At 28.8% G+C, this 27448-nt stretch overlaps 1 protein-coding gene across 4 annotated transcripts; it reads right to left on the reverse strand.

Annotated features, from left to right (window-relative positions):
• Positions 1-20: 20 nt before the first annotated feature.
• LOC106682181 (uncharacterized) lies at positions 21-27438 on the reverse strand. 4 transcript variants are annotated; one of them, XM_014422901.2, is made up of 12 exons: positions 27292-27438; positions 23492-23824; positions 18898-19071; positions 16503-16595; positions 16361-16424; positions 13664-13751; positions 11779-12664; positions 11168-11378; positions 10964-11099; positions 9726-9879; positions 6330-6404; positions 21-4541 (listed from the first exon to the last, which is right to left on the reverse strand). In XM_014422901.2, the coding sequence occupies exons 3-11, from the start codon at positions 19057-19059 to the stop codon at positions 6348-6350; spliced, it is 1851 nt and encodes a 616-aa protein (XP_014278387.1). In that variant the 5' UTR covers positions 19060-19071; positions 23492-23824; positions 27292-27438; the 3' UTR covers positions 21-4541; positions 6330-6347. The 4 variants fall into 4 exon arrangements, with proteins under 4 accessions (XP_014278387.1, XP_014278386.1, XP_014278388.1 ...); XM_014422900.2 differs by lacking the exon at positions 27292-27438 and adding an exon at positions 24491-24684; XM_014422902.3 differs by lacking the exon at positions 27292-27438 and adding an exon at positions 24364-24493.
• Between the last annotated feature and the right edge of the window lie 10 nt (positions 27439-27448).

Genomic DNA, 27448 nt, shown 5'->3' on the forward strand with positions numbered 1-27448 from the left:
AAACTAGAAATAAAACAACATTTTTCCAAAGATCAATTTATTTCAGAATTACAATTTTGAAAATAATTTAACAAATACCCGTTTCAATTTGGGTTTACAGCTGACAAGGTTTTTACAATTCAAAAATAACTTGTTGTTTTTTTATTCATACATCTAAAGAATTATACACCATATAAAGGCACTAGAAGGAAAATCAAACTTGAATTATTAGGTTAATTAATTCAAAACTAAACTGATAATTTTTTTGTTCGTTAAGAGCCTTCCTCGGAATGATTAATAATATTAAAATGATTACAATATTCCGAGGAAGTCAATAAATTAGTCCACACTATAAGATCCATATCTTAAATAGTAAGCTGCCAGTGGAATCTAATGGCTTACAGATTCTATTATAGAAAAGTGAGTTTTAGTATAAAAAGTAATTAATAGAGTTCAACTGAAGACAGCAACACGGCAGAAGATATGGATCTACCTTAATATACCAAACCTTACAACAAAATATATGAGAATCCTAATTAAATAATTCTGTGGAATTGTATAAGTATTAGTTATTCGGAATCCTGAAAACAAATATTACAGAGATGGACAAAATCTGCCAATTTTATTTACCTGTATAGCTTTATTACGAACATTAAAAAATGCACTAGCAACAATACAAGATCATTCAGATTATACTTTTAATTAAATGATAAGATAATGTTTAACTTAAATTTTGAAATTAGTACCTTATTAAAAATAGCAAACAAAAATTTGTAAAAACATAAAAATGAACAACATACATTTATTAGTAACATTTCCTAATGACAACAGACTTAATTAAAATTATTTTTAATTTTAGCTTTTTTATTTGTTCATTTTAATTTATAAAATATTTTGTTCGGCATTTAACAATGAAAAATTATAAGGCACTAATAATAAACAAAATACATTGTACCTACAATAAATTTTTAAAACAATACATATTTATATGTTTTTATTATTATTAATAAATGTAGATTCCCAGAACCTGAATAGATGTTATAACCAGGTTTCTGAGAAAATATTTTTTGGATCAAATTAATTAATCCATATTTCTTGATATAAACCTCCTACAGTTTTTTTTTTATTTAAAAGAAAAAAATTTATGTTGGCCAAATGGTTTTAAACGGACTGTAGAAGTAGTGTATCAAGAATTTTAATTTAAGCACCCCAACAAATTTTTGAAAAGTTAAATAAGATAAAATTTCTGATGGATCATTTTAGATCCAACAGAAGTTTGGGGCGATTTAGTTTGCTATACACAAATTAGAGCTGCAAACTAACATCAGATTTTTTTATAATTTTTTTTTAATAATATTTTATTTAATTTTTTTTTAAATATTTCATGTTGTTATTACTCCTCTGACTACATAATCATTTCCTACACATTTTAGAACTTATTACACTCTTACAAGATATATATATACGGTATCATAATAAATGAATTAACACATTTTATACAGTTTTAAGTAATATATATTTTTTTTTGTTTTTTATTTATTTACTAACTTCTATTCAACACTTTTTTTAAAAGACATCAATCACGGATGAAATTTGAAAACTACTTTATTAAAACATACAAATAAACCAAATACCAAACTTTACTTTTTTTTTTGTTTTTTATATAAAAATGTAAATAATGTATCCAAGGAACTAGATAATATATATATATATTCCATGATTGATGGACAAATAAACAATAATGTTGAGATAAAAATATGTAGTCAGAAAAAAAAAATTAATTTTACCTAAATATAATTAAAGCAGTGGATAGTTAACTTTAAAATTACATTAACTATCCACTGTTATGTCAGATAAATAAAAATGTGACAATAACTTCACTTTATTAAAGAGATGGTACAGTTAATAGAACTGCATATCAGCATAAAACACCTAACTAACTAGACTTTCACTACTCAAGGTCTAATGTTGTGATCATTGTAGTATATTTCATTATATATATATATATATTTTCAATCGAACGTGTATTTATATTTCAATCTACTTAACGGATTAAAGAATTATAGATGATTGTAAGGTATCCATTAAATTATCTAATATTAGACCTTGGGAAAGGAAACATTCTTAACTCATTCACACAAAATAAAATTTTTTTTCTTATTTTTTTTCCTAACCTCTCTTATATCAATTCTTGAAATAAAATTAAAAAATTTACAATGATTATTCAAGAATCGACATAAAGAGATACTAAATCTAAAATATAACAGACCTGAAAGAAAAGAAAATTTAAAAATAAAAATTACAGATAAACAGCAAATACCATTTGATCAACTGTGACTGATAAAATATGTTTAAAAATGAAAACAGAGAAAATTCAAAAATCCGTTCAGGCCTGCGTTAGTTCATTTTTTACACATACTCATATAGAATTACACTAATGATAAAATTTACATTAATGAAATAGCGGTGTATTGAAATTTACCAGTTTGCTAGGACAAACATTTTCGATGATTTAGGTTTAGCATAGTAAATGCCTTCTTTACTCTGTTAACGAAATACAACCATTTACACACGTTTACAAACACATTCAAGCTTTTGGATGAGGGGAGAGGGGGTAAAAACATTAAACGAGCACCATTCAGTCAAACATACACACCACACAAACAAAATAACAATATGTAACAAAACAGAAACGGATAAAACAAAATTAAATTTACTATCTCGGAAAGAACTTCAACAAAATAAATAATTTTTTTAAAATTTATATAATCAAACAAACAAAATAATAAAGGGAAACAATCGAATATTGTGGTCAGAAATTCACCACAAAATTAATGAAACTGCATTATGAAATTTAAATATTATTAGTGAAAACCTCGCTTTAAATTATTTTTTTTAAATTATGCAGGTACATAAAGATTTTATTTCTCTTAATTTTGTTAGTAAACAATTGTAAATTGGATAGTAAAATCAGATACTTTTAAAAATTGCCATTAGCTTATAAGTGATCGTACACGAGTGATTCTTTTCGATCTAAATACTTTGCAACATTTTCTCCTAAAAGCGGTAATATATAACTAGGGGATGGTGCTTTATTACCCTACTAGCAATAACAAAAGCGGCCAGTCGAAAAAAAAAAAAAAAATAAATTAATAATAATAGATTTTTTAAATTCCTAAAAGTGACCGCGATCAAAACCTTTTTGAAATTCAATTTAATAATGTTGGTTGAGGAACAAAATAAATAATTAAAAAAATAAAAAAAAAAAATTTTGTTCATAAAAATAACAATCAACAAACATTTAATGAACCTAGGTAATTTGTTTTTATAGCAAAACAGTTTTTTTAACATATTTGACTGTTATTAATGCTTCCTAATTATAGCCTATATTAACATTTTGGGGGTATGGCAGTCCATAGTGACCTCGACCCATTGTATCAAGAAACTTCGCATCTGTGACACTTAAATACAAAAATACAGTGCCATTGAAACCAATAAAGAGTTAGCCATAAAAGAAGCACATCACAAATATAATCATAATTAAGGCAATAATTTACTATATTCCATCTTTTCACTTACTTCTATGGGGTTCATTCAAAAGATATACCACCTGGTACTAGACATCAACAATAATTCTTAACCTCAATATGAGGTCATTATAATTATGAAGCGATTTACTATAAGAAAAAAAACCAAAAATAAACAAAAAAACAAAACAAAAGCATCGCTTATAATGCCACTAAACTTTACAGGTTTCTACAAACAAACATCAACTATTGATGAAACAATCAACTGTAAAGCTATATCTACATTTTGAAATAATGATAATAAAACTGGAGATTGCCTCAAGAATACAAGACATCTCCAGAGATAATCCCTACATGCTTGAAAAAACAAGAACTGCCACGCTTAATTATTAATATTGTTTTTTCTTTTTATCATTTTTTGGATAACTAATCTCAATATGAGATGAAAGAAAAAAAAAAGTGACAACGAAAACGTTTTTTCACTTTTAACAATTCCCCATTAGTTCTCCTCTTAAGCTATTTACTCGTATAATCTTTTTCCATATATACATTTTTCACTAATATTTCTTTAACTTCCATTTTAAATATTTACTTATATAAAGTAATCTATTTGAATACGATGAACTAACCATTTCACACTGGCAACCATCAGTAATAACAATAAAAATTCTCTCAACGAATAATCAATTTTAATATTTAGATTATATTTGTGGTCGCTATCATTCTTATGGCTATTGTTCAACTAACACATTTGACAATCGTAGCCTCTTTAAAAAAAAGGAAAATAAAATAATTTAGAATACTGATTAAAAACAAATAAATTAATTTATAAAATATCCGAAAAGAAGCCAAAGAAATATAAAATAAAATTTTATAACTAATTAACTATGTATTAGATCCGAAGATACCTTCCATCGTCCATTACAAATACCTCATGTGAATATGATTAAAAATGAGAAGTTAGTGAAGGAAAAAGTACGAAACTCAATATTGAAGTCAACATTACATCCCTGATGATGATCCAACCAAGATATTCTGGAAAAAAAAAAAAATTATCAATACACAAATTAATTTATGAGTATGAATAAATGGGAAAATATATTATAATGTTAACATCCAGTTGACTGTTCTTCTCAATGAGATTAAAAAAACTGATTTGTGACAATAATGATGTAAAAGAAAAAGAAACATATAAGGGATGATGAAATGTCACAACTTTTAAATGAATATGTAGAATATGTAATTCAAGAAGACAAAAAAAAAGTAACTAAAACTCTTTTAATTGAATAAATATGTATTTATCCCAAAGAGATTTGATGACAGTTGATCTGTCATACCTCTTGATATTTAAGGGGTATTCATGATGTTGTGTTAAGTGTTAAATGTTTTACCATGTAAAATGTTTTAACTATAAGATTGTGAGCAGCCCTATTTGAAGTCATGTTAAACGTTAAATGCATAAGAGCCCCTAGCGGATTTTCTCAGCAACTTGTTGTATAAGCCTTTATGTTTATAACCTTCCTTCCAGACCCTCATGTTATTGTTTACTTCAGTTTTGATTTAAGTAATTAATTACAACATGCCTAGAGTGAGTGAAAAGTGGAATTTGTGTGAAAGTTTAGCTTATGAAATGAAAAAATAACTTTATTCTGGGATATATGTACCCTAAGAATAATTACATGGTTCATATAGTGAGATTTTTATCTGGTGAGCGTTATCAAATTTTCAGATAGTAGAATGAAATTAGATTGTTTTTTTTTTCCTCAAAAGTATCATTAAATTATCCATTCTGGTTTAATAACAGGGATATGAATATCACAAACACACGAAAGAACTGAGCTTTCAGAACAAAAATGGCGGCGATCTCAACTGGTCTATTGTGTGACGTCATTCTCCATTTAACAGACCAAGTAACAGACTCTCAGCTATGTTAAATGTGATTTCGTTTTACCACGGCAAAAGAAGGCAATTTTTTTCAATTTGACATGAGTTTTTCCATTTAACATGAGTTTTTCCATTTAACACGCTTTAACATGTTAAACCAAAGATCATGAATACCCCTTTAATAACTTGTGAGGCACTGTAAGTTAACACGGCTCGATAGAAGTTGACAAAAACTACACTTCATGGTATGCTAATGGAATTAATGCTAATGATAAATATGTACGTTGATGACAGATAAATTTTTTTTTTTATTACTTATTTGATGTTGCTATTCCAATTTTACTTCTTGTTATTAAAAAAATTCGAAAAAATAAATTAATAATAAACTACATGTTACAATGCCAATTGAGATAAGAACAATACTGTAAATTATCAAGATGAGCCTGCTAAGAAAAAGAACTTGTGATGAAAACTTGATAATACCGGTTTATGAAAATAAACCTTAGAGTACTTAAATAAAACAAAAACCATTCATAACAATGTTGAAGTCAACAATATTGAAAAATTTCGGATATTCACAGAATGAGATACTAAGTACTGAACCACCATAAACACACGAACTCATGAATGACCACAGTTATTTATGTGCATGCAACCAACCCATTATCAATACAATATGACAACACTTCTAATCGACAACTTCAGCTTTAAATATTAAACTGAACAAAATTTAGTGAATATGATGGATATGTACAAATGCATCAAATGAAAATAATGTGTTAATAGTTGAATAAATTAATGCAATTATCACAAAATTGTTAATTGGATTGAAACAAATTTAATCGTTATTAAGTGCGAGAGGTCTTGAAGCATGTGTAGGAAAGAAAGGTATAGTTTATTAAAGCAAAAATAGGGGGATGAAGAAAAGAGAAAACTCACCCCTTATAAATGGAAGACTCATTTATTTAATAAATTTCCATTAAGGGATGAAAATGGTAAAGTTAAGTTCCTCCCCTGTGAAAAGAGCAGGTATATATCACAAAACTTATCAAACTTTTGATAATTCATGTCCACAACCAAAATAAATACAACATGACCTTAACAACTACCAAACAATATGCGAAGGCAAGTCAATATTTATCTGCAATCTAGTTATATTTTTGTTTATTTATTGTTATATCTATGCAAGTTTTAAGCTGTTAGGTTAGTTTCGTTATAGCTGCTGTGCTGTTAATCATGGCTACTCTGCCTTCTATTTGCAACAAAGAGCAACTTTCAGTGATCCATTTTTTGTAGTCGGAAGACGTATCAGGGGCCGAAATTCATCAGACTTTCGGTACAGTACGGGAAATGTTTTCCCACAATGGAGTGTCTTCGAATTGATTAAAAAAATTAAAAAATGGTCACACAAGTGTTACGCAAGATGAAGGAGCCAGACTGTTAACCGCCACAAAAGAAGAAAACATTGAGCGTTCACGTAAAATGGTGTTCTTAGACAGATGAGTAACTATTGACAAAGTGGCACATGGTCTGCAAATTAATCACAGTTCTGCCTACAAAATCATCCACAACAGACTGGAGTTTCATAAAGTTTGTGCAAGATGGGTCCCAAAACAACTCGCACATAAACAAACGCGCTTACACACTAGCCAAAAACATTTGGATCGCTATGATAACAAACGGCACAACTTCTTAGACAGGATTATTACTGGTAGTACTGGCTCATCCTCCATATAGTCATGATCTTGCCCCTTCTGACTATCACTTGTTTGGTCCACTCAAAGAAGCATTAAGGGGCTGTCGATTTACCTCGAAGGAAGCAATGAAAGAAGCGGTGCATTCCAGGCTTGCAGCTCAACCCAAAACCTTTTATATGGGCATCATGAAGCTAGTACAACCCTGTACTTGTAAGTTTCCTATTGGATTATAATAAAATTTTAAAACTATATTGTGGATAATAATTGACTTTCCCTCATAGTATTGCTGTGTTTGCGATCTTTTTAAAATATAATTAACTGTAAAATAGGATATAATACATTATTAAACATGAAGCATCAAAATTAGGGGTTTAAAACAAAAATTAGAAGTATTTTAAGTCACAGACACTTTACACTTAAGAATTAAACTTAGCACTAACTAACCAAAAAAAAGACTTCTTACTCTAAACTGCCAGTAAGGGCTGAAAAAACATTTTTAAGCTAACACCTCGGACTTATATTGAACCTGCAATCTTATTTCATTTAACGCATTAAACTGAGGTCTTAATAGTAAAGGAGTCTCATGCATAAAATTATCATCTAAACTTTCTTTTTTTTTTTTTTTTCAGTTGAGCCACCCCTAGAAGGACTTGATAGGCGATTATAACAAAAAAATATATAATAAAGCAAATTAAAGAATATTAAATTATGCACTGAATGATTACCAAAAAGTAATATATTAATGACATGGTACAGCCTTAAACTGCCACTGCTTCTTCTGGTTGTACATTGACCTCAAAAATTCAGCTATTTAATAAAGAAACAACTGGAGCAGCTGGTTTACAACCAAATCATTTAATCAAATTATTACTTAATGCTACTCATTCAACACTCAATGTAATGTTCTTCAGTTTGTTTTATTATAACTTTTTTCAATACGATTCACCGTTTAGGACTTCTAGACAAACAACTGAATAAAAACCTGCTACTTTTTAAATTAACTATCTAATTGTAATAGTTTTAGGATTGCCAGAAATGTATATCCATGTTAACCCCCGGAGAGCGAGGGCCCTATATCACTTCCGAAATATTAGCTTAAAACGGGAAGGAGAAACTTTGAGATAGAGTAAAATATTTAAAAAGCCCCTGAAATCGAAACACGGCATCAAACCCTCCACTCCCGCCCTCCATGGTAGCCTTATTTATCTGACTTTTAGAACAGACAATTATATCGGGTAGGTTGGTCGATCAACGACATATCACAATCCCACAAGAGGAGATCGTAACGCTAAAAAAAGGCCATCCTTCCCCGCCTGACCCGCCCCGCTAAACCCCCGGAGAGCGAGGGCCCTATATCACTTCCGAAATATTAGCTTAAAACGGGAAGGAGAGACTTTGAGATAGAGCAAAATATTTAAAAAGCCCCTGAAATCCAAAAACGGCATCAAACCCGCCACTCCCGCCCTCCATGGTAGCCTTACTTATCTGTCTTTTTAAACGGACAATTTCAGCGAGTAAGTTGGTCGATGAACGACATGTCACAATCTCACAACAGGTGACCGTAACGCTAAAAAAAAGGCCATCCTTCCCCGCCCCGCTAAACCCCTGGAGAGCGAGGGCCCTATATCACTTTCGAAATATTAGCTTAAAACGGGAAGGAGAGACTTTGAGATAGAGCAAAATATTTAAAAAGCTCCTGAAATCCAAAAACGGCATAAATAATAATACTGGATTCATGCCTAGTCTCGAACCTTAGTTTTGTTGTTTTGTTTATGACCTAATACTTATACCTGTCATACTTTGTTGACAGTGTTCAGTTGAGCTATAATTGAAAGTTTTAAAAATTATTGAAATTGTGACAAAATAGGGTGATTTGGCTGTTATAAATTTATATTTAAGATAGTCCTTGAGGATAATTCGGCCAAAATATTGGACAGTTGATGAATTAATAAAGAGTGTTTGGACTTAACATGGATACTAATTGATTTATTTACCAATAAATACCAGTCTCAAGGATTTGAAAAGATTATACATAAAATAATAAATAATATTTAAATGTCAATTATCACCTGAAATAAAAATAATTTTCAATAGTAAAAACTGTTTTAAGGCAAATATTGTTTAAAAACAGAAATAATGAAAAATATAAAAAAATAGGACTTACATTCACTTTGGAATATATGAAATTGAGTTTCAATTTAAAATGACACATGTCCACAAATTAATAATATGGTAAGGGAAATAAATAGAACAATTACTAAAAAAAATTTGCTCAATCTCAAAAAACATTTTAAATTGTAAATGGTTACAAATTAGTAGAATGAATACATATATTTTGAAATAATTAATTTTTATGTATGTATGTAAATGCATAAAAAATTTGTATTAAGGTGCAATATAAACTTTGTTTAATCTAACCATATGTTAATTGTAAAACTGTTGATTGGAAATATCTTTATTTGTAGAACTTGATAATAGGCAGAGGAGCCCAAAAATGATCAAATGTTAAAAGAATAAAGAATATTTAGAACTTGAGTTTTTGGAGTACAACTAATTATTTATATTTATAATAATTAAAACTTTTAATTTCTGACTAAAAACAAAACCCATATACATCTCTGAGGAAGATCATCTTTACCTGTGGTGGTCTATGATCCTGAAGAAGATTTATTGACCTTAAATCAGACAAAAGTTGTTCACCTTCTTGGGTTATCTCATGGCGCAGCCGGGTATAATCTTCCCTCTTATCAATGCCTTCATCAGAATTCCAATTCTCGTTCTTTTCAATCACCCTACAAAAAAATAACCAATTCCAATTATCCAAAATTTTCCTTTAGAAAATAAATAAATTAATAATACTGGAAAATAATTAGTAGACTGCACAAAATTTAAGGATAAGATAGTCCAAGTAATATCTTGAAAGCCCAAGTTTTAACAAACATTGGAGGTATCTAACAGTATAAGAGACTTAAAACCTTATTCTTACTATATTATCCGAATTTTTTATTTTTTTTCTCCGGCCAAGACTCCCATTGGAGTCCTATACTGCCTAACCATGCTTGGGAGTAAAAATTTTTCATTTAGTGAGACCACCACTCAATGAAAAAAGTCAATGCCCTAGGCCTGATTCGAACCGGCACCGCCAATAGACATTAAATTGGTAAGACTGTCTCTTAACCACTGAGCTACGGGTGACTACATTATCCTGTCATATTCCTAATGCAAAAATTATAATTGTTAACAGCACAATAGTTTAAATTTAAACTCTTTAACCAAATGTCACAAATAAAATAAGAATAAATTCTGTACACAGCCAAGACACAATTCCCTCCAAGCCAATCTACACAGGGTTGCAATCAAACCCATCCTAAAGTGCCCATCTTTGTACTGATGATATAGCTTTGGACCCACAATCGTTAAAGATATATCTTATTATTACTAACAATACTACTATAAAATACAATCCTAATTAATACAAATTATTTACAGTTGAATTTCTGATGATATATTATTTATTTAGTCATATTTCTGAGAGTAAAATTCCATTCAAAACTTTAAAGATGTAATACCATTCACCAAAACGAGCTTTACTGAGATGTTCGAAATTACTACCAGTTCATGGTGTATGTTAAGTTACTATATTACATCACTAAATTGTATTATATCTAATTTCTTTGTATAATAAGAAATCATTAGAATTGGGACTAGAAATAAGTTTTCAGATCTTGACAATCTATCAGTAAGTAGAAACTCAATATCAACATTATTTCATGGTTGACACTATGCATGATCGACAGTTGTAATATAATTTTAAACAATCCTCTCTCTAGATTATTATTTGAAAAACAAATTAGTTTCAAAAAAATCAATTTTTACCATGGTTGGCGACTATCGTTGCTCCAGATATCAGAACCCGGGGCAATGGGCCAAGCTGTTACCCAGCCCTTAATTTCGATACGTGGTGAACATTCATCATTATCATTCAAAGCATCTTCTAAATATCTATCGTCACCTGAAATGAAATATAATTAGATACAGCGTTCTTCATCACAAAAATGACATCATTAAAAACATATTTACCTGGGAAGAAGAATTCTGATTCGATGTTTTGATCTAAAGTTGAATCTTCCTCAGGTGGTGGATCGTCAGTTTGGCAAAACTTTTCGTTCGAACAGACCCGAAATTTTGGTATGAATTCTGGAGAAATAGTAAGATCAGGCCTTTTGTATTCCATATATTTCTGGTCAGGTCCAAGGAACAGGGAGCCACTTTCACTACGATGGAACTTCACCTTAAGAATCAAAGAAGTCTAGCTGAATTTTATTTAGCCACATTAAAATATTTATTTTAATTGAGAAAGATTAAGGCTAATGAGCCATAAAAGATATAGATTATTTAAAATGCAATAATGGTGACAGTGAATGTGAAGATAAAAGAAAGGTTATAAAAAGAATATTCAACTTGGTCTCACCAAGAGCAGCAAATCAATGGACTCAATAGTTTTTTTAATTGCATTTTAACTTTTCAATTATGTTACGGTATCCTTTAACAATGTCAATTATACTAATCATTAGATAATAATTAATTTATTTGAGCAATAAAACCAGTCTCAAGAAAGTGAAAAGATTATATACAAATAACTAATGAATATAAGTGACAATGATTTAATAAATATATATATATATATTTACCTCTTCTAAAAAGTTGGCACCGACAAAAGATGACCCATCATTGTAGCTACTAGCACTGACTTCAACAGACTCTTGTTTGATTGGTTTGAAATGAGTCTTCATTGAAGTAAGTAGGTTCTCAAGTTGCTCTGGAGGTTCAACTTTCTTCTGGTTAATTTTCTCCTTGGCAGCTTTTAGTAGCGAAAGATGGTTAGAATTGTCGTTGAATAATGAAAAAAAAGCTCCTTCATTCTTCAAATTCAATGTCGTTCCTTCGATGTCCTCTTCCTTCTTACTACTACTAGCATTGCTGTAGACAAAAGGAAGCTTCCAAGCAGATGAAAGAAGAGAATTGCGAGCATCACTCCACCCAACATACTTGCCAGCTTCTTCCCAAGGCACAGACTCGTCCTCTTCCATCTTTTCAGTAGACCATATCGAACTTGTTATATTGGTTCCACATTGAATGAAGTTCCCAGAGATAGGTTGAGAATTCTTAGTACGAAAAAAATCTTGAGAATTGTTTTCGGGGGATTGAAGAAGAGACTGAAAATCCATAGGTAGATATTTTTCGTACTCTTCTTCCCTACTAATAATCGAAGAATTCTTCTCTTCCTTCCCGAAGAGACATTTCCTCCCCTTTTCACTGCGATCAAGCGATTTGGCCATCGCTGACCGTGACCTCTGAGAACTTTGGCTTTTTACAGTAGACCTAGATCTCATTCTACCTCTAGCATTCTCTTTGCCTTCTTTCCTTTTGGTGATTTTGTTTTCCTTAGGAGAACTTTCTGGTTCCCGACGACGGCCTAACGCACGACAAATATTCTTTGTCCACGCAGATTTCTCCAACAGAGAACTCTCAAAACCAATCGTCTCCCTACTCAGTGCCGGAAAAGCAGAATAGTACCTGAATAAAAAGAAGTGATTGAAATTAACTAAAATAAAAACAGATTTTTACAACATTTATTAGATATTTTACGACAAATAGCGGTAGTAAATTGATACACCATTTGTTATAAGAAACTGAGTTCTAAAAATGTGTGAAAGAAAATTCTTAAAGTCAAAATTAGGCTATAACTTAGATTTGTAAAGGAATTTTTTAATGTTTACTATTTATTTAATCTCGAAATATAACTTACACTTAAAATACACACCCATACTTTATTTTTTTGGTAAGATCAAAATTATTTCCTGCCCATATTTTTGTGAAAATCTTATATTCCTTTTTTCTTCATTAACAGCAGCAAAAATTGAAAGTGTTGGTGTAATTGCACCTTAATTATGGAGTAATTAACAATAAAACTAAGTGACAATGACCATCCTGATTTTAGCATTTATTATTCTTATGAAAACTTGTAATAACTATTCTAATAATTAAATAAATTTTTAAGGATTACAATCAATATTCACCTAAAAAAATAAATAAATATAATAATAATAATAATAAAAGAAAGAATGAAAACACAAGGTCTCCACCACTTGACTCATAACCAATAAATGTGCTGACTAGTAAAAACAGGCCAGGGACTCCTGCTGAGGGCGAGGGCGGTGTAAAACGATAAAATCAAAGTTTGAACAAGATATAGTGTCAATTGATTTAGAAATGGGAAAAAATTAAAATTCATTTAAGGAGGGTTCACTGTCAGAAAAGCAGTCGAGAATCTATGCTCCACATAAATCACGAGTTGACAAATGGTGTGTAATCGTTAGACAGCTCAATCAAGAGTGATGCAGAATTGTAAAGTTATTTAAAAAATGCTCTCATGTAACATAATAATGCTACAAGCTCTAACAACACTTATATATTTTAAGGACTAGAATTAGATAACTTGAATGTACAAACAAAATTTTTAATTTAAAATAAAATAAAATTAATTGCTATTGAAGTTTTTTTTTCTTAACTTACCTAGAAGCTAAATCAGGGCTGTTAACTGGAAGTTCAAGATTGAATAAATCCTCAGAATTGGTCCTTTCTTTTAAACAGTTACCAGTATCTGAAAAATTCAGTCAGTTGAAGATCTTGTTCCAACAAATAAAACAACATATTTATGCCAAAGAATACATGTAAACAATAAACTTGAAAGACTAGCACAACTAAAAAAGATCATCATTAATAACTCATATAATGAGAAATAATTATGATGGAAGGCTTGACACCAATACCACCAATCCTTGTCTACACACTTCCATCCAATAACTTTTCCTTAAACTAAAACTACCATTTTTCATTACAATCTTAAATTTTTAATTGCAAAATTTGAAAATTCATTAAATGAAAAGGTCTGATATTGCTATAGCGAGTATAGTATGTGGCCCTGAAGGGAAATCACCCTGACTGGCGATGTACCTGCTTGAGTAGTGGGAGAAAATCTGGAAAAAAAAAAAAGGCAATAACTTTGCTATTTTTGCATTTGAAAAATAGAAATTCGGTTTCAACAAAAAAACATGGAGAACAACAGAAACCTTTATTATTTGGATTTTTTCTACATGAAACTACCATTTGACAGGACCAGTCAGAATACTTAGAAGGAATCAATTTTGAAAACGCAACCAGGTACACCGTAAGTCAGAGTGATTTCTACTGTAAGGATGAACAATATACAAAAGATATGTGTCGGTCAGGACTGAACATATTGTTAAAATGTACATGGTCACTGATTCTGTGGAATTCCTATTCCTATTAACTACTATTCCTCCCTAAGGAAAGAGGGTTCGATGTCCTCTGTAGTTAATCTCTTGGTCGACTTCGGGAACTGTGAGTAGTTAAACCGCCTCTTACTGCAAAAAAAAGGTCATGGACTCATCTGGTCACTCATGTTTGCCAGTTTGACATTATATCTTAAATTAACAAAGACTGAAAAATGAAGTTAAATTCTCCCTGAAAATTTATCTCAAATTCTTTTACTGAACACAACATAAAGGATAACGTTCACCACCCTGTGATTAATTTTATGGTTACCTACTAAATTTGAAGATTTAATATTAATTTCGGAATTATAATTTATGTATACTGAGTAGCTGCCAAGCATGTCGCTATGTAACTACAAGTTCATATTCAATTTATTGATATCAAAGATAAAAAGATTTCCTATTCAATATTCAATGATAGTCAGTTGCTATTAAAATAGGCACCTACATACTCCTATTGTATTTTACTACCATTTTCCTAGGTAGTTATTGCAACTAATATAATTAAGAATAGATTTCTGTTTGATTTTGTAATTACTGAAATACCTACCTACTCATCTGTTAGTGTTACTGTCTGAGTGTTTAAAAAATCCTGTCTTTGAAAAGAGTGATAGTTTAGGATTCAAAACTGGCAAGTGACCTGACCTCATCGTACACACCTATACTGCACAGCCTATCAAAACTTTAGCTATTCAGCTATAAGTCATTTCATTAAATGTGTTCGAATGAGCATTATCTAGAATTTAAAATAGTTGTTAATCCTTTCGTCACATCACCAGCTCCTAGCCTACAATAAATTACAACAAAATTCGTGAGTTATCCACTTATTTCCCTTAATTGCACAGATCAATTACAATAAAAAAAATATTGAAATATTCTCTCACAATTTCTAAAGGTATAATACATGGGAACTCATTTACCATTCAAAAAGGTCGTTAGTTTTCTACTGACAGTGCTGCTAGTTTAGTTACTTATAAACAAAATATAACTCAAGCCTCATAGATTAGAACTACCAAGAGCTAGACAATTTAAAACTAGTAATAGGGACAATTTATAACTCAAAACTTTAAACTATTCCTTGGAGGATTTGATCGGAGAAGACAGGCAGATGTTCTCTTGGTAACAATTAATGACTTTAGGAATGAGGTAATTCTTTAAATATAATCATTAATTAAAAAACATTAAATTTACTATTAGTAGACAAATAATTGTGCAAGATGAGGTGATTTGTTCAAAATCACACTCGACTGCCAGATTTGATTACCCAATTAAGGATATCCATTCCATGAGGTTAGGCGGACCCACAGGACTGACTCATGGTTACAGTTAAACAGTGCCTTAACATTCAGCTATCCACTCTCACTAACAGTATCAGTAGCAGTACTTCCTAACAAAGTACTACATCCCTCGATCCACCCTTCATGGGTTCAAATGTTACATATTTAATTTTTTTATTTTTAATTCATTAATTTTATAGAATAAATTTAATATTACACACACTTAAGTTCATTTAATTTAATAATTGATTCTTTGATGTTAATAACCATTCTTTAATTGTAATATAATTCTGAGTGTTTAAATACAACTTCCAAATTGAAATAAAGGAATATACTGCAACTACTATGATTTATTTAATATTTCACTTCAACTCATTACATTTATTTACTTGTTTCACTTCAACAATTAAAATTTAGCCAATTCAATAAACATTAATAGTATACATTAAGACATAATAAGTAACGAAAAAATAACTAGTGTTTCAAAGTTACACATTTTTTTTTTTTTGTTTGCCATGGATCTCAATCAGAAATGAACAATATGATAGTACAAACACAATAAGGAAACCCTCAATGTTGTTGATGACACAATAATAAGATGAATATTCTGATACTACATAAATCGTTACTATACATACCTTCACTTTCAACTTCCTTTAACTTGGTACACAATTCGTCCACAAGGCTCTCAATCTCAACAGCCTAAAATAAACAATTTATAATTAATAAAATGATCAAAATATGTTATAACTTAAAATGTTAAAATTGACATTCCAATACCTGCTGATCAGTAGCTTCTGTAAGGCATTCAACTACCGCACTTCTTTTCAGTTCTTCTAGGTTACAACTTTTCCAATTGTTGATCTTGGTTGCCTGAAAAATAAGATAAAACCAATCAAATTATGGAAAATAAATTAAAATCTGAAAGAAAATTAAGTTCCTCATTTATTGAATTAAACCCACTTATCTATTGATTATATATATATAACTTATATAACTAGAAGTTTGACTAATTACTATACAACTAATTATGTCAAAAATATTGCTATAAAATCTAAAATTTTATTAATTTTAGTTTTATTATTATTACAAGAATTGTTAAACTCAATTGACATGCCATTACAATGGTCACAAAATGTATTCAACGTGACATTTGAGTAAATACACATCTTTACTTATATATTTTTAATAAAAAGTAATCATTCTAACTTCATCAATGCAACTTAATATTTTCAGTGTTAATTTACATTTAAACAATTACCAATTAAAGAATCATTAAAAAATAAATTGAAAAAGAACAATGAGGACAAAATTTCAAAAACTGGTTATATGTTTTACTTTATTTTTTATTTTTTTTTTTTTTTAACAATTTATTGAAGATAAATTACGCAACCTGCCGCAAATTAAGGGTATCAATTATTAGTGTTTAAGTATTTATTCATATAAAAACAAAGAGACAAGCAGCAAGAAAAAAAGATAAAAATCATAACAATAGTACTCACAGAATAAACTGTAGCTTAAAATAATAATAGTAAAAAAATAAATAAAAAGAAAATACTATTATGTCTATAAATAAAATTATGAATCTTTATCAAAAATATAATAAAAAAAAACTGAACAAATAATAAAAAAAAAACAATATTTTATGTACAATACAAAGAAAATTAAATTTAAGTAACAAAATAAATACAAAATTGCACTTAAACGTATTTTCCTAATATTAAATATTTATTACCAATCATAATATGATCTTTTACCTAACTTTTAAATTAGACTTTAATTTAGTTTTTAAATAATGAATAAATAAAAATTTACAGTTAATTTGAAAAACATTTTTATAAAACTAAAAATAAATCTTAGACAGACTTAAAATAATTTAACAGTTGTTGTGGGCAAGTTATTAAAAGAACAAAAGAAAACAAAACCATTTTTTATTTATTCAATTTAGATAATAAAAAAAATCTATTGAATGGATGAAAAAGTTGATAAATTTGAATTTACAGACAATCAAAATCAGAGAACAAGCAGAGAAATTGTTAATTAATAACTATTCATATTCAACAAATTAACGATACAATTTATTAAAAAACTTAAAAAAAAAAAAAAAAATTAAGATGAGAAGTCTCATAAAGAAGAACCAATCTTACATTGGTAGTTAAAAAACAATATTTAATGTTTAAATATATTTTTTTTTATAGATAAAATCAATATCATTGAATTAAAATAAAACATGAATAATATTTGGGTGGTGACCAGAAAAAAAACAAGAATTGAAAAATACTGTTAACTATTTATTAAATTTTTGACTGTTTTAAAATAGTTGAATAGGAAAATCAGAAGTTTTGTGAGTTAAGAATTCAAACAACTGACTCCTCACTGCAAAGGACAGGATTCTTCATTAAGTTGAGGCCAAACACCTCTTGACAGGATACAGTAGTGAGTGGCCGTAACCACATGGTTTATTTCCTAATCAGGAATTATTTGGAATGCAGAGAGGTTTTGTTTTTTAAAAAAAAAACCTTTTGAACATGTGAAAAATATTTAAAATAAAAGAATACATAAGTAAATAAATTTATCTACTTAATAAAAATTTTATAATAAAAAAAAATTAAAGATCGTAAAAATCCTTAAAAGCAACAGAACCCAGAACAATCATAGCCGATGGAAGCTAGAACAGTACTAAACATGTTTCGGGACAATCCAAGGTGAAGAGAGGGGTGGGAGTTCTCCCTACCACTCCGCAAGCTAGAAAAGTAACCTTCCTTGACAATACCTCTTCCAAATACACCACCATGGTTTGATGATAACATGTCATAAACTGTGGTTAAGGTGTGTAATGCAAAAAGATTTGTAATTGAAGTGTTAACAACTTGCTATAGCAGACATGAACCTGAAGGCTTCATGGTAAATAGTTAATTTTACCATTAGATTTTTTTTTTTTTATTTACCTTCTTGTGGATAATTCAAAATTTTTAAAAATTCCCACTTTTATCTGTTATCTGCAAGTTGTATTTAGTAATGTAATAAGCTATTACATCAACTGATATTATGGAGTCAAATGACTGATTAAGATCATTTTTGCATTAAACTGATACATAATATCATTCTAATTTATCTTCCTCAATCTCAATATCTTTACACACAACAAATAAATTGATCTCATAGGAAGAAATACCTTAGAAAATGAAGGGAGATCACTTATATCAAATGAATCATCTTGGAGAAGGCTAAGAATATATCGGGTATAGATGATGGAATCAATGCCTCGCTCTTCAAGTTGTTGCTCCAACCACAAAGCAACCGAAGCGGGCAACGCTCTAACACCTCGATACTTCATGCTATTCTGTGCCTGAAGCAGAAATAACTCAGGTAGTAATTAACTAAAATAAATAAATAAGTAATAACATAACCTTAGGAGTAAACAGATTATCAATATCATCAAATGAGGATATACCTTTTCAAATATATAAAATGGTGAAATGTAGACTAATAAGAAAGAAATTTAATTATAGCTTCTAATAAATCTACGTAATAATTAATTAATTATTATTACAGTAATGCAGATTTAAAATAGCTAAGAATCAGAAATTTATTTAATAAGGACTATTCTCAAATTGGCTTGTCAATGGTTTTTAGGGCCCTGTTAATTCTGAAAAAAAAATTCAAGTTTGTAGATATAACCTCTTTGCCATCTTTTCAATTGGGCTTTAAAGTTTGTTTAATAATTGATAAATTTCCTAACTAAAATTCCTCCATTATCCAAAATTGAATACTTATACGTATTGTATTCCCCCTCACATTAGTATCTCGAAGCATCATATTATTTTTAAATTCTATAGTATTGAAGTATATAATCAGAAATGTTAGAACTATCTTCCTGATCTATTAAAAAGTACTTAAAGTAATCTTCAAGTTGTATTTAATAATGTAATAAGCCATTCTTAAATGAAGGTTTTTTTATTTGTAGACTCCAAAGTGTCTTATTAATCCTTTTAAGTGTTGTTTTATTTTATAATACTGAAAAATAGCTCTTCAAGCAGAAAAAAGTTTTAGGAAAAGCATTTATCATTGAGAGTGTCATTAGAGCAGATTTACTAATAATTGGTAACAAATTAACCGAGCTTTACATCTCATATATATGAATGTCTAAGAAATATCTCAAATTATGAAATATGGGGAAGTTAAAATGTAAGACTTCAGGGAAGTCAAATATCACAGTTTAGGATATAACTATTGTAAACCCCTAGAAGCTAAATTAATGAAGTAATTACCTCTCATTAATGATTTCTTTACTTGTTTTTAGTTAAATAAATTAGACTAGTTTGTCCGTTTGATAACTCTTCTCCCTAATACATTCAAAATATATAAACATATCATATTAATTATAATAACTATCTTGTCTATCTATCTAAAGTAACAGTGCTGTTGAAATTGATCATATAAATGTTTAACTTTTTTTTTTAAGTACTTGTTTACTTTATAGTATTATATAGAACTAGTTTAATCCCAAGAAAATTCTAGCATTAGACATAATTTTCATTCATAATGTAAGTGATACATGCTCATTGATATAAACAAAATACTATCATAAAAAAGCCTATTAACACACACATTTGGTAAAGTTGCATACTTTATAGTGACTATCTTTAAGTTATAGTCGATGTAATAAGTAATTTTGTCGCCACACTGGAATATATTATTTCAGTTTTACAGTTAAGATTCACCAATCCGTAAACTTAAATTAATCTTGAATTTTACCCACTGAGAACTCAGAGCTAGGTATAACAGATGTTTTAGGTGGGCTACGAATTTTTGGTTGGGAACCCACGTTTCTGAATAATTTGAAAATCAAAACTGGAAATCTGTTTAGTCGTTTGCTCAAAAAAAAAAAAAAGTTACATATTCAGAAGCGCACAGACATAAAATACTTTGGGCTAAAATTGTTCTTAACATTTTTGGAATATCACCAGGAAACTTCAGCAATAAAACATACCCCTTATTGTTATAATATATATTTTATACGAGCACAGACATACTAAACATAATCATCTCCAGCTCAGCTTGTTTCAAAGATTTCATGCTATCTAGTTGAATAATTTGAGCCATCAAAAATAAAAATTATCGGAGCCATTTAACTAGTTAACTATGTAACTGAAGAAAATTACAGGGATTACATTGTGCAAAATTTTACAATTGAAAAGTATTTGTATGAACAAATATATCATCTTTTATTTTAAAGGAAATCTATTTTTATCCAATTTGGTAACATTTACCATAAATGGATTTTACATTTTACTGCTGTAATGAGATTGTTATGTTAAAATCAACAAGCTTACCTATAAGAAGTTTCCATTTTGATTTATTTGTTTCTGTACAATCCAATCCAATAGCCATATTTAAAAAAATGGTTATAACCAATTCGGATTAAGTTTTTTATTGTACTTATTTTGAAACATGAAAATCTTTTTTTTATCTCAAGACCAAATTGTTGATGTACTAAAAATCTCTTTTTCTTTAAATTCATCAAAAAAATCAGATAATTAAAGTCAATATACTACACTATGCTATGCCTATGCATATGGTCTATACGATGTCAACCTATGCTTTGGATGAAAGTACAGGCCGTCAACTTATATAAGCTGTTAGGCTTTGTTGGTTAAGTAGAATATAATTTTATTTCAAACTTAAGTTTTGCACAGAAATGAGTAGGCCAGAGTGGTTCTTACATGTCCTTGATCAAGGTTAGGGGATGATTTATCAATGCTCCTAGGATCACATGTACAATGAATGTAGTTCTTCAGTAAAACCCCATTTAAAAAACTTATAATTATGGTTTTATAAAACATATCAAAAGTTTCATACTTCAGTAAGTATGATTATATACATACTGAATTTTAATTTACTCTATTTTCCTACTATTGACTGGAAACTTCTGTTTTGGAGACAACACAACAAGTGGAAATTGAGTTAATATCCTTACATTATTTCTTTAAAATACCAACAATCAATGAGTAATATTAAATCCTTTGAGTTTATAAGTGACTGACAAGAAACTCGGAAGCTTATTTATTTTCTTCTTTAATTAAAGTAGGGTATGTTATTCATAAAATCCAAACAACAGGGTAAGACCTATTGCACACAAGGGGGCCATAAAAAATAAGATTTTTCATTCAAAGTTAGTTTGGTTTCCATTTCAGAACAAAATACTTATAAATTAAGTGAGCTAAATCTCTTTATTACCAGAAATCAAGTATTAGGAAGTTATGAATAACTATCTCAAATTTTATTTCCAAAACTGGAAAATAATTGGTTGTTGGGAATGTCTCACTAAAATTTACTTATTATGAAATACTTAAAATTGATATCAAAGCTTTTTTGCAATCGTGAGAAAAAATGTAATAATAATCATTTATATATACTGTTTTATTAATGAAACTGTAATGAGTAGGTCCTTGACCCCTTCACACAATTTTTCATGGAATTGTGTAACAAGCTATGATGTATTTTTCACATTTCTTATACACAGTTAATTTATTTATAAAATATTTATAGGTGTAGGAATGTTCTTAATAGATAATGGAGAATACTTATTAATTTAAATAGTAAATGACACAAAAAAAAAAAAACAATTGAACAAATAAATACATAACATGGTTAATAACTACCTAAGAAAATCAAACAATATGACTTAAAAGGCTGGAAATAATAAACACAAGTTCTATACATATCAATTTTATTGTTTTTGAAAATAACTTTCCTCATATTAATTTTTTATTTCCACTGAATAATCTTGCTTAAGAAAACATCGAAATTATGTAATTCTAGTTCTAAAATATATAGATCTAAGGAACAAACAGTTATTGGAGATAATACAACATTTACAGAACAAAATTGATTGCAGTTTACACCTAATTTTCTTTTTTTTACCATTATCAATGTGCGTTTAAAATTTATTTATGAATAAAAGCTATTAGGCTGAAATTAATAACAATTAAAAATCAGAGAAAATACTTAACCATTGCGGTGATTCACTGGTGGTAAGACTAAATTGAAAATGTGCTTTAAATCAATATGTTTAGTATGTCTTTGGGAAAAATAGAATTTAATAGAAACATAATTCTATCAAGCCCACAGAATAAAAATAAGAAGGAAGCTAGAGAAATATGATAGGACTAATTTGAAATTAATGGTCAAGATATCATTAGTTTTAAACACTCCTTAATTTTACTTACTGCTTTAAAACTAGGAAATGAATGTTTTATGTAGCTATTTCCCTTTCATTATAACTACAAATAGTAGATATCTTGAACTAACAGATTTAAAAGATAATGAATATTGAAGAAATAAGATTTATCTGAGTACCATTATTCACTAATTTAAAATAGTGCAACATGAAAAAAAAAATACAATGACATAATACAGTACTCTTGAACATTCAACATGAGATTATAAATTGAATCAAGACACTAAGATAAATAAATAAATTTTCATTTTGTGTAGTATTCTACCAATAATGTACATGTGAATCTTAAGTTATCACTGAAAGGAATATGGTCCGGGTGCAGTCAAAAAAACTCAAATAGTAGAATTATACTATTTTAATAGAAAAAAATAGTATAATTCTACTATTTGAGTTTTTTTGACCTCACCCGGACCATATTCCTTTCATCTTTACACACGGTCAATCAATAATCTTCCATTAAGTTATCACTGTTTGAATGCATGCAATTTCATGACTTTTAATGTATAAATAGTTATCGAAAGCTTACCTGGGCACAGTAGAAATAATTGTAGGGTTGAGAAAGTTCTGATAACTTGATAGTATCCTAAGTTTTCTCGAAAACACGCTGACCATCTGATTTTCAAAATATGTAACTACACTCAAGGGAATTGTAATTATGCCTTCACTAACCAAAACTAATTTTAACTTTAATTTATGAAAATGGAAGGTTTTACTAGTTAAGAGAAATAAGATAAAACAATTTTAAAAATCAATTAGGGGTTGCTAGGTAAAAATGGTAAGATGTAAATTTGCTAGAGGTTCATAATAATGTTGTTTTCCATGTTGGGTGTTTCTGTGACTCTACCATCCCATTTTGAACCTGAAACATACAATTGAAAATAACTACCTGTAACAAAACTATTAGTTATGCTGATGCAATCAACAATGTTTAAATAAAAGTCTGAAACTGAAGTTAAACACAATGAAATATAACTAGCTAAACAAATAACAATAAAAACATTTAATTGTTCACCCTAAAGAAAATAAAAAAGGATAAGGAGTACTAGACATAAGAACTATTGTTTAGATAACTGGTAAAATTCCGCCATTTTCTCGTCAAATAGTCAGAAGTAAAATCCGTCACCAACACATTAAGAGAACTTCACCATAAAGTAAATTAAATCAAGAGATAACGAAAACAACAACGTAAAAACGTGGAAGTAATCAAAGTATATAATGTTATAGGTAAATTACGATGGGGCCGCGACGGGGATTTAAACTTTAAATGCCCTAAAGGAAAAGTAAATAGTCAGGAACATTACCAACTACAATCTCCTTTTGTGTTGTGACGGTCATGCCATTATTCCACGGAAAACAAGTTTCAACTAATTGTGAAATATAAGATTCTATTAATTATACCTCAATGGCGAACTGGTAAAGTTTAACAACTAACAGCTAAGTCCGAAATCACATAGAAATTTGTAAAACCCAAAAATAGATAACATAATACAAAGCACACAATAAAGATGTGATGGTATATAAATACCTATGAAGTAATGGGATGATATAGCCTATCATCCACCTCGTTTTCTCTCACTAACCCCTCCCCGATCGAGACTTTTTTCCCTGAGGTGGTATTCTTCGTACTACCAACATGCCCAACGCTTCATAAATTATCAAAGATACAATTGACCAAACGCAAATAATATAATTGTTTAGCAATTCAATGAGACTAATAAGGGCAAAGTAAACTCTGAAACACGTAGGAGTTATGAAATACAACAACACGATTAATGGAATGTATTCCACGTATTGGGAAGGCAGTAGTAACACGCGCCAACCTATTTTCCCGCGATAAATTTCAAGGGCATTCCCCCCGGAATGCAAAGGTGTTGTTTTCTTATTGTGAAGGTATTTATTTGGCACAGAGCGTCTTTACTTCGTAAAAATATCTAGTTTAAAACGCAGTAATCTCTAGTTTTGAATGTTTATAAGCTTAATTCCTGACTGTTTAACGAAAAGAAAATATTATTGATTGATGTTGCCATTTAATGCTTAAGCAAAAATCTTTCCTAATATGACCGATGGAATATGTTAAAACCACAGAGCTGACACCAAAACCTTTTCTTAGTTAACATAATTTCTTTATTCACTGAATGTGTATCAAGATCTAAGATGAACAAATTAATAATATATAGTGAAGATAGCTACAACAATTCGAACATAAAATAATTAATACTAAAACATAGGGAGGAAGAAATGATATTTACTTAAGGGAGAACAATTTTAACTATTTTCAATCATTAACATTAACCGGGCACAATATGTGACAATAAATAGTCAGTACAACAGAAACTGGAGTCAAAATCATGATTTTTCAAAATTTAAATAAATTTTCAAAATATATCTTAGTATCTTTTACCTCCATGGTAAAGAAAAATAAATACATTGGTTTTGAACATGGAGAATTCATTTTCAATCAATTAAAACGGGTTCAATGTTAAAATTAATGTGTCAAACTCCCAACCAAATTTTCAGATGTTTCAAAGTCTATTGGAGAAAAGGATGTTTAAATCTTGTCTATTAAAAAAATTATTAGGGAAAAGCATTAATAAATGAAGTAGTATCATCTCAAAACCAAAAGAACTAAAAACAAAAAATACAAAAGGAAAAAAGTTCTTGTGAATTATAAAATTATTTGATCTATTAGACTTTGGACATCTTCAGTAAACTTTGTAAACAATATTTTCCTGAACAATGAAATCACCCCCTTCCTGGAAAGTTTAAAAACCTATAAGTTAATAGGATTCAGGCTGCATAATAGCACAACATAATAATAGGGCAAAATTTGTTATAATAGTTTCTGATGAACTTAGAAGATACAAACAAAAACCAAGAAAAAATATGAAACAAAAAATTAAAGCAAAGAAATATGCTTTGTACATCATTGAGAAAATATAAAAATTATAATTCAAAATCTCATTCTTTAAGAATTTTTCTTTTTTAATTTACTATCATTAAACACTAGAACTTTTCAATTATAGTGCTATTACTTAATCAAATGTCTAACCATAATTGAGACTTCAGTCATAAATCATGGTATCTGACATTAATTGTGAATTAATTGAATTGATGTTTTTGACATCGCTGGGTTTATGAAGTATGGTTTCACTAATTGATGAAAAAATATTTAGGAAATGTTATTTTTAGATTACATATATAATAAATTTTTATGTTAAATCAATTTCTGAATAAGCTATCAGTATATGTTTACAATAATAAAATCTAAACAGTTAAAAAAATTATAAAATCCAAAATGATAAATTTGAAGTCAAAATTTTTAAATTAGAAATTCCTCCCGTATATAAAAAATCACAAAATAGCAGTAAAAAAAATGAGTAATTAAAACATTTCTATTTTCATCCAGCACTGTGAACATTAATTGCAAAATACTATGTACAAAATAGAAAATATATCATTTTCCTCAATCAAATTAATACCAACTAACACAAGAAAAAAAAGTTTTTAGGTAATTATAATATAAATAATGTTTCTTTTGTTTTTTGGGCTTGAAATATATGAATTCTTTATAATCAATTTTAAGCCTAATAAAATGTCACTGAAAAATTAATGAATAGGTAATGGGAGGAGAACCAATCCAATACAAAGACCTTCAATAACAATGACTCACTTGTCAAATTAGGTAAAGCTAACAACCATAACCTGATAAAAATTTTAGAACAATCCATCTTAACAAAATATAACATCTGACATTTAACTAACGCAACAATAATTAATTCAAAATGACTATTGATAGTAATAAAGTAACTATAGAATACAAACTTGATATGTCAAAGATGAAAATATCTCAAAATCAAAATTTATTCTAACACAGTTAAAATAAAATAAAATGGTGATTTTAAAAACAAAATGCTAAGTCTTAAAAACCAATTTAGTGAGTCTTCTTTTCAATTGATATAGTACAGTATGTTGTGTCATATTGAAGCAATTGCAACTTAATAAAAACCACCTAGCCAATTAATTTCCAAAAAATACAATTGTAGAAAGGCATATGAAACTAATATTTTCTGTCATCAAATTTTAGGAAATTGAAAATTTATCATCAAAAATCAAATATGCAATCGCTATAAAACACCGAGTTCCCAATGATGATCACTGACACTATAAATAATCAAAAGAATATTAGAGCATTTAAGTTTCAACAAGTGACTCCAAACCATTGCATAATACAGAATAAAGGAATTCAAAAGAAAACCTCGACAACTTCTCCTCCCTATCGACAATCTAACTAATTCATAGTTATTATACATTTAAAATATCACAAACCTCCAATCAGCATCACAAACTACCTTCACTTGTTAGATTCAGCTAAACACAGCACTTTGTATTTAGGCTGGACCATATGAGCCAACCGTCTTTCATTCAATGCCACTATGATTTGAAAATACATCTTATTTTCACAGCCAAATACAAGCGTGATTCG

This window comes from Halyomorpha halys, unplaced genomic scaffold (assembly GCF_000696795.3).
Source record: "Halyomorpha halys isolate HHAL.00 unplaced genomic scaffold, Hhal_1.1 Scaffold394.1, whole genome shotgun sequence".
In the NCBI taxonomy this organism is placed as follows: Eukaryota; Metazoa; Arthropoda; class Insecta; order Hemiptera; family Pentatomidae; genus Halyomorpha; species Halyomorpha halys.

Coding starts and splice junctions, on each gene's coding strand:
- LOC106682181 (XM_014422901.2), bottom strand. CDS start 19,059: ATGAAGTATCGAGGTGTTAGAGCGTTGCCCGCTTCGGTTGCTTTGTGG. Junction 16,596..18,897: donor ATCTCCCTTCATTTTCTAAG/GTATTTCTTCCT, acceptor CTTATTTTTCAG/GCAACCAAGATCAACAATTG. Junction 13,752..16,360: donor AAAGGAAGTTGAAAGTGAAG/GTATGTATAGTA, acceptor TGAATTTTTCAG/ATACTGGTAACTGTTTAAAA.